General features: G+C 31.0%; 2 protein-coding genes across 4 annotated transcripts in view; one reads left to right on the top strand and one right to left on the bottom strand.

Moving 5' to 3' along the window:
• LOC132708314 (hemicentin-1) overlaps positions 1-12,226 on the bottom strand; it is a 555,715-nt gene that overhangs the window by 539,365 nt on the left and 4,124 nt on the right. The window contains exon 1 of one of the 3 annotated variants that reach the window (XM_060680576.1): positions 9,508-9,629. The exons of the other annotated variants lie outside the window; for them this stretch is intronic. Coding sequence (XP_060536559.1) covers positions 9,508-9,574 — 67 coding nt within the window. The 5' untranslated portion in view covers positions 9,575-9,629. Of the gene's footprint in view, positions 1-9,507; positions 9,630-12,226 lie in introns of those variants that run through there. 3 annotated transcript variants of the gene reach the window in all.
• LOC132708315 (venom serine carboxypeptidase-like) overlaps positions 11,959-12,226 on the top strand; it is a 28,688-nt gene continuing 28,420 nt past the window's right edge. Inside the window, exon 1 of the mRNA XM_060680579.1 lies at positions 11,959-11,998. The gene's annotated coding sequence lies outside the window, so the exon portion shown is untranslated. The remainder of the gene's footprint in view (positions 11,999-12,226) is intronic.

Here is a 12,226-nt window from a genome sequence, read left to right as displayed (position 1 = left end):
GAAACTCAAACGACATTGTTTAAAAAAAATTATTGAATAATTGAACTTAAAAAAAATATTACAAATATCCTTATGATTTTAAAGAATTAATGTTGATTTTGAGCTTATGTAACGGACAACTTTATGTTTATATTTACACAAAACCAAACATTTCAATTTCTTGAATGCATTTGAATTAATTATAATTAAATTGTTTGTATCAAATAATTATTTATTCAAATAAAGACCTATCATTTTAATGGTTGGCCAGTAAATAAATATTTGTTTGTTTCAAATAAATGTGTTTCTTGAAATTTCACTATTATTATTATAAACAATACACGTTATATTTGTGATAAATATGATATAATTTGATTTAAATAATTGCTGTTATTTGGTTTCATCCAAACATTTAGTCTACTTTCCAGTTTTAATAAATGAGTTGATCGGTCGTATATCTGAATTTGTTTAGTGCGTGTACATTTCTGATAAAAGTTTACGTATTTTATAGTTTTTAAATCCTTTATGATAGTTTTAATCCTTAATGTAATACCATATGTAATGAACTATTTAAACTGACCTTTTGGGAATTGTAAGTTCAGTTTAAAAAGATACTAGTAACTGCTTAATAAATAATACTTTATTCATAAGCTGAAATTTAATTATATAATAACTTAATTTTTCAAAATAATAAAACGTAATATGTATAGATTTTGAAGATCATTTTTTTTTAGTTTCGTGCTCATCTTCGCTAGATGAGTTTGTCAACAACTATAACAGATAACTCTTTTAAGACAATGCAACAAGTTAAATTTATTTTGGGAATAAATAATAATAATTATAATATGTACACATCGACAGCTCATCGATATCTCGTTTAAGGCGAATTCTATTACCAAATGATTTTGGTAATAATGTTAAAATTAATGAATAAGTATTTGCCATAAATAAAAATACAAAAAAAACAGACGATTAAAAATAATCAAATACTTTATTTAATACAAACAAGCATTAGTTTATTGAAACACATTTTGTGTAAAGGATATAAAGAAAATCCAAATAAATAATTATTAGGATGTTTTCAGACATTTTTACATTACTAAAATATTTAACAGTTCTTGGTGTCTAGTGTAAAAATCAATGACTATATCGATAAGATGCCGATGACAAAGATGTCGCAATCAGTGACAGGGTCTGATCCGGAAAAGTGAACTTCCATAAAGGGGGAGAAGATGTGCAAAGGATTCTAGGAGAATCCCGGAGGTCGGCGCCTTAGGTTTTTAATAGCTATTTTCTCTCTGAAGTGTAATTCAGTAATTAACGAGCCCATTTTATGCCTCGGCGCATCTTACGTACACATATAAACGGCTGTAATTTTCACTTCGTTACTCCGTTAGATGATTATGAATAGATATAATGACTCGAAAAATGAAGAAGTTGAAAAAATATTTTTTTTTAACAATTTTTACTCTTACTCATTACATTTTAGTGGGAGATTTGTAAACTAAACTGAAAACAATCTATATCCTCGAAAATTATTTAACAACTTGAAAACAATCTATAACGCATAACAACAACCTACAACTTTAATAAATGTAAATTCAAAAAGCACGGATCTTTATGTACCTAGTTTACTATAGTATACAGTTGCTATATATTTATAAAGCTAACCTAAACTCTATCCCTGACTGGTATCAGAGAGATGTGTAAACAGCAGTCCTTCCAGTATCTTCCTGCATTTTGCCTAATCTTTTATTATAAACTTTAATTCATAATTGACGAATCTTGCCAGGTTCGTTGTCACGAAGGGGATTCAGGCGCTACTCAAAATTTAAATAATTAAATGGTGTTGACGCACAACCAAGTCTAATGTCTAATGTATTAAAGATGAATGAGAAAAACTAAATATAACCTACCACGACGCTATGCCACCAAACACAACAAAAGTGTAACATTGAAAACAATTATTTATGATATTGCTTTCGAGACTTTTTAACGAGTCTACATTAAACAAGAATAAATTTAATATTCATCTAAATGACTATCTAAGTCTTTCAATAAACAAATCACAAACCTAATAACCCAAAATATAAGATACATATCAAAATTCAAAAATCGTTCTACTGCCGTCGCATCATTGAGATTAAGAAAACAATTTAACTAACAAGCAGCAGCCTTAATAGCTACATTGTTCTTGGATGAATCGCTCGTTTAATTAAGAGGTTGGCATCGTATATACACTGACATGAGTTTTGTCTATGATTTTTGTTTAGATGTAAATGATTATAAAACAATTTTTTCGGTCATGTCAATGTTGTTTTCCAAAATGTAGTCAAAAACTAATACACATACTACCTGTTATATACTATAATTAAAATCTAGTGGACTAGTCGGCAAGTCAAGTGACATTTATAATCAAAAAACTATCAAAAAAGCCAAGAACCAAACATGAGTAGCGAAGAATATTATTTTAGATGTACCCCGATTAAAATTCAGCAAGCTGCCGTTGGAGCTACAGCCAGTTCATTGTCCACGAAATCACATGCCAGGTATGAGCGTGTGTGAAAAAGGAAAACTCGGTTCATTCCTATTCCGAGCAAGGGATGCTCGCTTATTTCGAAAAAAAAAAACAAAATCCCTAAAACCTTCGTCTTTGTGGTCCATTTATTTCATGTTACGGTCCACAATTAACCTCAAAAGCAATATTAATATAAACCAGTACCTGAGACTACACAGTTTCCTAAACAGCCAGTCAGATGGATAGAGGTCGAAGAAGTCGAAATCGCTAACGCGTCGACAAATTAATGAGTTTGTTGTGTCAGCACCTGACGATAAATATTTATTTAAATACGTTTGTAGGCACAACTTAAAATGGAAGGTGATGTAAAATATTTTGCTTTAGGTTGGATTAATTTTTGGGATAATCAGTGCCCGTCGCAGGGACGAATTATTAAAAGTGGAAATTACACACATTGAAGATATTAATATTATATATAATATATTATATAATATTATAAAGACCGAGCGCCAATTTGCAATTACAAGTAATTAAAAATTGCAATACAATAAATAATATTTAAAAAGTGGCTCTCCGTCCTCACAACGTTCGAAATATGCCCAGAACTACAGAAACGGCAAATGCACAAAGCAACCTGTCGGCATTAATAATTTTGGAAAATTAGCAAAAAAGTTGCTCAGTTTTTAAAATGACCTAACTGGACGAATTACACTGGACATTGTTTACGCCATAGAGTTCGGCCTTTCGATAATTTATGTATTATAAGATCCCTGTCAGAATCTGCTTTTTCGCCTCTTATTGCACCTTAGAAAAACAGATATGTACTTAAAAATATTCTTTTTGGGTCAAATAAATGGTTTTCGCTATTAATTTCGAGCACGTTATAGTCAAAACCGGCATTTTCATAACTTATCGGACTGAAATCCACTTTAAAACTGCAGATAACATAATGAAAACCCACTTTCTTGGATTGGTAAAAGTTTTTCTTCCATTTTTCAAACAGATTCCATTCAAAATCGGTTCCTCCGACACATATCTAACCTAAAACCGCATCAAAACTGCAGATATCAGCTCAAACTATCATTTTTTGATCCACACAGTTACCTTTTGTTGTCAATATGTTTCAAATCTTAGTCCAAGTTGGCGTCTTCGGGCATTAGAGTAACGCAAACCATAAAAACCATTAGATATCGATGTAAGTCGATCTGAGTCAAATAGTTGCCGATTTCGATAAGATCTTAGTCAGAATCTGCTTTTTCGCATCTTATTGTATCCAAATCTACCTTAGAAAAGCAGATATGTACTTAAAACCCCTTTTTTGGGACAAATAATTGGTTTTTGGCCCTTGATTTACGGTAGATTATAGTCAAAACTGCAGGTAACTACTTAAAAACTCGCTTTCTTGGATTGATAGCAGGTTTGTCGTTCTCATTTTAAACAGATTCCAGTCAAAATCGGCTTCTCCGACTCATATCGTACTTAAAACCGCATGAAAACTGCAAATATCAGCTTAAACTATCCATTTTTGATCCGAACCGAACCGAAAGTTTACGTTGATAATTAATTCTATGACTAACAAAATGGAAACAGCAAAAAAGATATTAAATTCTGTGAGAAGTATTCAAACTAATGAAAATCAGAAAAATTCCAAATGAAACTGCCATGTAAAGTGAACGGGCTGGTGGCAGCAGACAGGTGTCAAGCGGCAGTTCAAATAATTTCAATTTAATAACTAATGAAAATCGATTTAGTTTGAAGCGCCACATCACTTTTAACAACAGCAGTTTTCAAAATGTTTCGTAAAAAATCCACTATAAAAAAAACACCTTGCAACTTATCCACAAAATTTTCCCTGTTGCTAAGTTCTGAAGCAAATAAAAAAACTTTTTAGACAAGTAAAATAACATTGAAATTGTAATACATCAATAATAAAATAAATGAATGTGAAAATTTAGGTCTGTATGGCAATAATATATATTTTTCGAATTTAGAAATCTGATAAGTTTAATTAATTCTATAGTATTGTTAAGAACAGTATGATAATAAAACGCTTTTATTTATCAACGTGCCAAGAATTTAAAGATAACAACTAATTTAATTACAATAGAAACTTCACATTAAGTTTTTAATCTCGATTAGGAAATACAATCAGAATCACTATGGGGAATTTCTGGTTTTAAATAAATGTTCTCTTTCATTTCATAACTGTGCACTATGATGCAATAATATAGAGACTTTGTGATTTCAATATTCAGCCAAGTTATTTTGAAACAACAGTCAAAAATTTTCATGATTCATCTCGCAGTAATAAACACTTCGTTGACTTCTGAATGAAAAGTTTTGGCACCATCCACAAACCCATTTTTATCAGCATGCAATATTATATGCCAAGAAGTGTATATCATGAAGAAACTGTATATCATGATCGAACTTGATTAGCAAGATTTGTAAATAGTATTACAGTAGTATTGAAAGTTTTTATGAAAATTTTTTTCTAATCTCTACTCTAAAATATCCGGCTTTGTCACTGAATGTACACATTTGTGCACAGTATACCATTTTGTTATAAAACGGGAACTTTTTGTTATTTTCCAGATTTTCAGGAGATTGTCTCATTATGTCGGCCAAAAAAGTAAAAAATGCTCAATTTCGAAATAGCTTATTAGGCTTCAAAGCAAAACTTATTATTTTTCATGAATTTACCGAAGTCTCAAATAAGATAGTAAAAAACCATTAAACGGTACTATACTCGTCTATTACATAGCCTTTAAGTTTGGAAAGATTGTATTCTATTTTCTGACTGAAACCAGTCCCGATTTTGTAAATTATCTACACATATCTGCAAAATTTGCAGAAATATTTTTGGTTAACCTAAAAAATATCTATTATCCTTTATTTTTACTTATTTAGCAGCAAATACATAACTTCCGAGCTAACTTTAGTGGTATCTACCATTTATAATCAAATTCTCAGATAGAAAATATCGTTTTATATTTCATTTCAGTTCTTTTTAATGGCTTCACACAATGCGAAGACGTATTCGGGTTTCTAAGAGTATATTATGCAACAAGTGCGGTAAAAGGCATTTGACTCACGAGTTTATTTGACACGAGCGGAGGGCAGCGGAGCGAATTTTTAATAAACGAGTGATTTAAAAAGTTTACCGAACGTGTTGCATACATTTTCGCAAAACAACACGAATAGATTTACTTCACAACATCAAAAATAATCCAAGTGTGGGAAATATCTCCGAAAACATCCGATTGCTCCAAAATCCGTGCGCTTCCCGCATGCTAGATCGATCTGTAATTTGGTATTTTACAGACGGGGGCAGAAAAATGTTACTTATTAACATACTACATTTCATCTAATAGGGCGATCCTTTTGTCCTTATTTGTGTGCGAAAGGGCATCGCGAAAACTTATTTAGTTTGTATTATGTAATGAATTTCGTTATTTGTGTTTACCCTTTCGCCATAATTTTTCTATTTTATTAATTAGAATTAATAGAATAACAGAATCTTATGTGTTTTATTTACTGCGTTCTGTAATTCAAAAACTGAAAATAGTGCACTGGACCTATATTAGGTGCTTTCTTTTTTTATAAACAACTACAGAAATAAACAAACATGTTTTTTATTTTTTTAGGATATAGTTTATAAAATTCTGACGATGTTTCTCGTGAAGAATTAATTTCTGTGTACCGCTGAAATTTAAAAACCCAGATAATGTTCTGATGTTTACAAATATTAAGTGACGAGACTTGCCGTCTGTCGACTACTAGTCGTCGACCTTGAGTAAACAGTTATCGCCACGCTAGTATAAATTAAAAAGCTTTGAAATCCATTCTCTCAATTTACTGACAATGATTTATTAATTTATAGTTAAGGTGGGTAGTTTATATGAAGGAATCCTAAAAAATTTTTACGCCTACAATATTATTTTAAAAAATTGGAATATCCATTAAATTTATTATCACTCCCAAAATTTGATACTAATTTATTGCATACCCGTTTCGTTGCGATTATAAACTAATGAATTTTACATATTTGAAAAATGTTTGCATAAAATCCTTGCTTCAACATTTTTGTTTTGTTTCAATCGGAGATATATTTTAAATTGTTTTCATTAAAATGACGATTAAGTCTTTGTTATTTACTATTTATTTATTGAGAAAGACGCAAATAGGTTTTTATAATCGAATAACTAAAAACTAATCCAGATATGACAATAAAATCTGACGTAATCTTTTTATTCTAAAAATGAGTACTTTTTATTTTTATTAGCTGGCCATCAGGATGGATAAAATACCCAGCGCACCCGTTATTACACTCACTTAGTCAATAATGGTTACCTCTGACAAAAACAATAAATGTAAAACCTTTAGTTAGTTGTTAGTTAGATGAAGATTTTATATATAAAACATAAAAGATGGCCGAAAAATTCCAATCCAGAAATAAAAAATTTAAAATTCCCTAAGAAAATTTTGCGTTCAATTTTCCTAGCTTCCTACTTTTCTAAGATAGGGTTTAAAGGTTCATATTTTAAGTACCCCAATGTGATTAACTAGTGAATAATCCAAATTTATAAAACTAAAATCACAAGATTTGTTCAGTTGTTCATATATTGAGTGATATTACTGATAGAAAAATAATATTAAAAAATTGTTTAAATACATGTAATGGAATAGTATTATTATTCCATTATATTGCCACCGTATAATGGGAAAATCAAGATGTCTAAGAAATTTACCTGTTGGCAATAAATCTGATAAAACACACTGTGTAACAATGAAAAATTGCGATTTACGGCATACCTTGAGAAACCCTGTATACAAAATAAGCGTTTTATCTTAAAGGAGTTCTTAATCTTAACTTATTTTAATGCTGTTTTTAATAAGTGCTTTTCGATAAATAAAACCAAACAATTATCACATAATTAATGGTGAATTTCTAGGACGTTTAAATGCACCGTCATAAAAACTATTCCCGCCGTGCTGAATGGTGCCTGTGATCTGTTGCCGACAAATTAAACGGCTTGTAATAGCAATATTGTTTTTATTTTTACCGAATGGTGTAAAAGGTTTTAAAAATCACAACTCCTAAATTAGGAAATATAATTATATATATTCTGAATTTGCACCAAAGGACACTTAAAAAACTTTTAGTGCAGACCAATAATATAAAATTCGGAATTCTATTTTTTATTTAAAAAAATAACATGTTTAGTAATTTTTTTTTGTTTCATAAAATTGATATAATTTTTTTTATTTCTTACTCTACAATATCTCATTATGCAGATCAGGCGTACGCTAAATACCATTTAAGGCATCAGGTTAAATACTTTGGCGAGGTACTTTCACTTTAATTTTCGTCAGTTGTATCATAAAATACGATCCACTAAATCCACTAATTCACAGTAATGCCTCTAAGTTTTCAATTTTAGATAACTAATTCGTCTAAAACACATCAATATATTATCTCTAATACCCAATAATTTGTTTACTTTACTATTTCGCTCTAATTTGTTAACTAATAACAACTAAATTGTTAATAATTTAAAAATTGGAACCGTAGGTATAAAAAATACTAAATTCGTAGCTGGATAAGATCAGAATATTAGAATTCTAGAAGAGTTTTCGCAATTGAAAAGTATGTACCAGATTTGCGATTTATGACATTAACCGACATATTATTTTCAGGAGTATAGTGGAACCTGTCTTTAATCACTGAATATGATGGCCAAGAGCTATTCAATGTGTTATGCTTCTCCTCTCTTATTTGATAATGCCTTTAAATGGAAGTCTTTTACAACTGCACCTTTTCCAAAATTTTTCATTTTTGTAAAAATGTCAATAGCGTAACCAAACGGTTATCAAATATAACCTGGTTAAGGATTGTACTATAGAAAACTGAAAAACTTATCAGCCCACTCTCGTAAGTTAACCTTGAACCTACTTGTAGGGAAATCTGTACGAAAAATGCCGAAATAAATTGAAAATAATTATTATATTGTTCTAGATACCTACACTCTAAAATGTCACCTAATAATAAAACCATCAATGTGTAAGTAAAGATATTTTTCTACTCTCGTCTGTAAAATGCCTAATTATATACCAATCTAGCGTGCGGGAAGCGTCACTTTACCACGTCAGTTTCGTTTCCCACGGATCCGAGCCACTTCGGACATTTCCGGGATTGTACCGCGCGGGTTTGGGAGCAAGCAAATGATTTCAGAGATATTTGCCACGCCTTAAATTTTGGCGTTTGTCAATTCTGAAGGTCATGTACCCAAAAACTAACGGTCGTAGAAAAATATAGCATGCAACACATAATGGCTATAAGTTTAAACAAGGTGTTACTGAATATTTGCATTACATATAACCATAAATAAAGGTACACGTTAAAATCATGATTCGCACACCTGTGGGTTTAGTTTATACGTTTATTGTGTGAACTTTTGTAGTCAATACGATGCAATACAAAAATTTACCAAATATGTCGTTTTTCAAGTTTTTCCTTCTTCATCTGGCTACCAACAGCATTATATTTGCCTCTTTATCTAACCTTCCAGCACTCAATATCTCCCTCCTTTCCCTAACCGATACATGCCGTCGATCTTGAAGCATGCAACAAAACAGATCTCTTTTTGAGCGGTTACGATCGATTTTAGTTTTAGAATTTTTTAAGATATGAAAAGGGTTTTCCTACCCTTTTCTAAATTCTTTTGTTATTAGTGGGGGTCTATAAAACGTTGCGATATGGTTTTGGGTAACGTTTCAGTTCGCTGCTTGACGAACCTAATCTGCATACGATATTTTGGAGACGGGGTCTAATATATAAATTTCTTAAAAGTTACTAAAAGTAGAACAATGAAAACCTTTTTAAACCATATCAAACAGCAGGTATCAAAGACTCACTCAGTAGAACAAAGATCCTGAACAATGGTCTTCCACAAGGGTTTGTGTTTGGGCCTTTACTTTTCAATCAATACACTCGCCATAGAACCTACCTGATATAGCTTCCAGGAGATACCGATACGCGGATGACATTGCCGTAGCGAACCAAAATATCAGCATAATTATCCTTAAGCGAACACTCTCTTTTCATCTGGAAGTACTGATATTTCAGTAAATTTCGACTAGCACCAAGCGTCACTAAAACAGAAATATGTTGCTTCCAGTTGAACAGCAAACTGGCCAGAATGCCCCTCTATATAAGAGTTTAAAAAGATATGGTTAGATTTAACTCTTCCCATCCACTAGGATCTCATAGAATTTGAAAGACTCAAATCCAGAACTCTTCCTTTCAAGACTGCCCAACTAATGGATAATAATTTTAAAGGTTTTGTTACATGGTAGACCGTTTGGTGGAATGAAGTTAGTCTGACATGGAACCCCTTGCTCAATGCACACAACCCCACGAGACGATTCTGTATACGAAGGTAAACCTGGGTATTCTAATCATAGATGCAACCCATCCGCCATATTATTAAAGAGTGTCCATTAAGAGCCTTCACCGGTTCCAGACTTGTTGAATGCAACACCAGAGGCAATGGTGTGGCAGCAAATTGTAGATATAGTCTTGTAGCAGTATCTGTTTTTTCTGTATTCTTTTTGTACACAATATTTTCGATTTTCCTACGCAATGTCTGTCAAAAACCTTAGTAGAAATAAAATCGCTAGGAAACGACAAGATTCGTCGTCCATGATTTAAGAGTTCATTGGTATATTGGTTAATTGGTATAGACTGAACATATTATACATTATTTGTTCCTCGTGAACAATAAAATATTTTCTCTTTAAGATTTATCCCCGAGATAAATGCTAAAACATGAGAAATAAATTGTGTTTGCCAACAGCTTTCATCTTCAAAACGTATAAAACTTTTTTTACATTGTAACGCTTCATGCATAATTTCCTACATCAATACTTACTAATCCAGCCCGCTGAGCTAGTCTACTCCTTCTTAATGCACTGCATATCCGGGTACTTTATATCCCAGCATATAATAACTCATGCGTTAGATCGAAATAGCAAATCCTTCGGAAATCCCGACAAGCCATTAGTGTCTTGTCTGGAAGACGGTTATTATGTTCGCATATAAAACTACATACACTCATTTTTGCTGGAGGGTATGGCTCAGTCGGCAACTATTATGAAAATAACATCTTAAATGTACCGGTTTGAATAACATTTACGGAAATATGTAAACGCGGTTAAAAGATTTCATATCGTTAAAAACTTGTTTTTCCATAAACGACGATAATTAAAAACAACATTAAAACATCTTAAAGTTGAGGTAGTTTCGATCTTTTATTTGACGACCTTGACTTGACATATATTCCCGTCCCTATTCGTCGGTAAGTGCACTTCAATTTAGCGGTTATTGAAATTTGTTATTGTAGGGAAAATCCAAACGACCACGGGCAAGTAATTTTATAAAATCACACCCCACCCCGAGACCTGAAATATAAGTTATATGAAATTCAATTCAATTCGACATAATGCGTGAGATTTGTCTACTAACATTTTCGAAATAATGCAATATTAATTTAGAAAAGGAAGAGGATTGATCGAAAAAATTCATTCTGAAATAAGTCACACACTAAAGACCGCTTAGGTAAACATATTAGGATATGGCCAAATTTTATTTAGTCCAAAAGAGAAGAGCGTCCAACCGAAAAGCAATTTTCTCGGATTTTCTTAACTTCATTTTGAACAATTTTTTTGATTCGGCTGCGAGGAATTAATGTAAAATGTAAATGTAAATGTAAGTAATGTAAACATGTGTTGATTAAAACTATTACTTCTCTTATTAATTTACGCAAATCTTGAAATTTATTCATTTATAATGCCAATATTAATTTAAAAAATACATTAAACATTATGATATAGTAATAACCAAACAACAACAAACAAACAAACTCTAAACCCCTAACAAATAACCCTAAAAAAAATAACTTACGAATAACTAAATTTTGGACAAAAGTTATTAATAGAAAACTGGTTATGGCATGTCATTTCAAACTTAGCTTTTAACAGTAGTTTCTTGAACCGGAACATTTGCCAAATCTTACAATAAATTGTATTTTTAGATTCATCAGGCCCTATTTGTAATTTTTTTGTTGCAAATCTAATTATTGCATTAGAAAGTGTAAGTGCAAACATCTGCAAAGGCGTCGTTTATTTACTTTTTTACTTAAAAATGACGAGAAAAGCAATAAATTTATTTTGTTAAATAAATCATTTGTTGCAATAGTTTATTGTATTATATTTTTAACAGAGCAACATTTTGTGTACAAATTCAGAGTAGCGGATGATTTTGCTAATTTAAATTCATAATTTAAAAAAACAGCTAATTACCAAAATGTTTTTATCATACTTATATAAGATTTCTAATCGGCACGGACTCGATCTTGCACGGTCTTAAATTGCAGTTGTATTTGCTTGCCAGTCAGCGCCTGTTTTAGTCGTCTTAGTAATTTTAAGTTCCACTTTAAGGTATGTAAACCATAGATATAATTTTTCGGCACATATTCTGAATATTATTCGATTAATTTATGATGTTTTTTTAAGGTAAAATATATCTAGGAACTCTCTATAATTGATTTATATTATAAGAGCTCTATATAAGCCTGTTTTTTGTTCCCATTTGTAAAACATAAGTTTACATTTATCAGCAATCGATTTGATATTTAGTGCATATTTGCTATTGTTACAAAATATGTT

The sequence above is a fragment of the Cylas formicarius genome, unplaced genomic scaffold (genome assembly GCF_029955315.1).
Source record: "Cylas formicarius isolate icCylForm1 unplaced genomic scaffold, icCylForm1.1 PGA_scaffold_10__41_contigs__length_53128322, whole genome shotgun sequence".
NCBI lineage: Eukaryota > Metazoa > Arthropoda > Insecta > Coleoptera > Brentidae > Cylas > Cylas formicarius.
The sequence above is the reverse complement of the archived record's forward strand: the minus strand, read 5'-3'. Positions and strand labels throughout refer to the sequence as shown.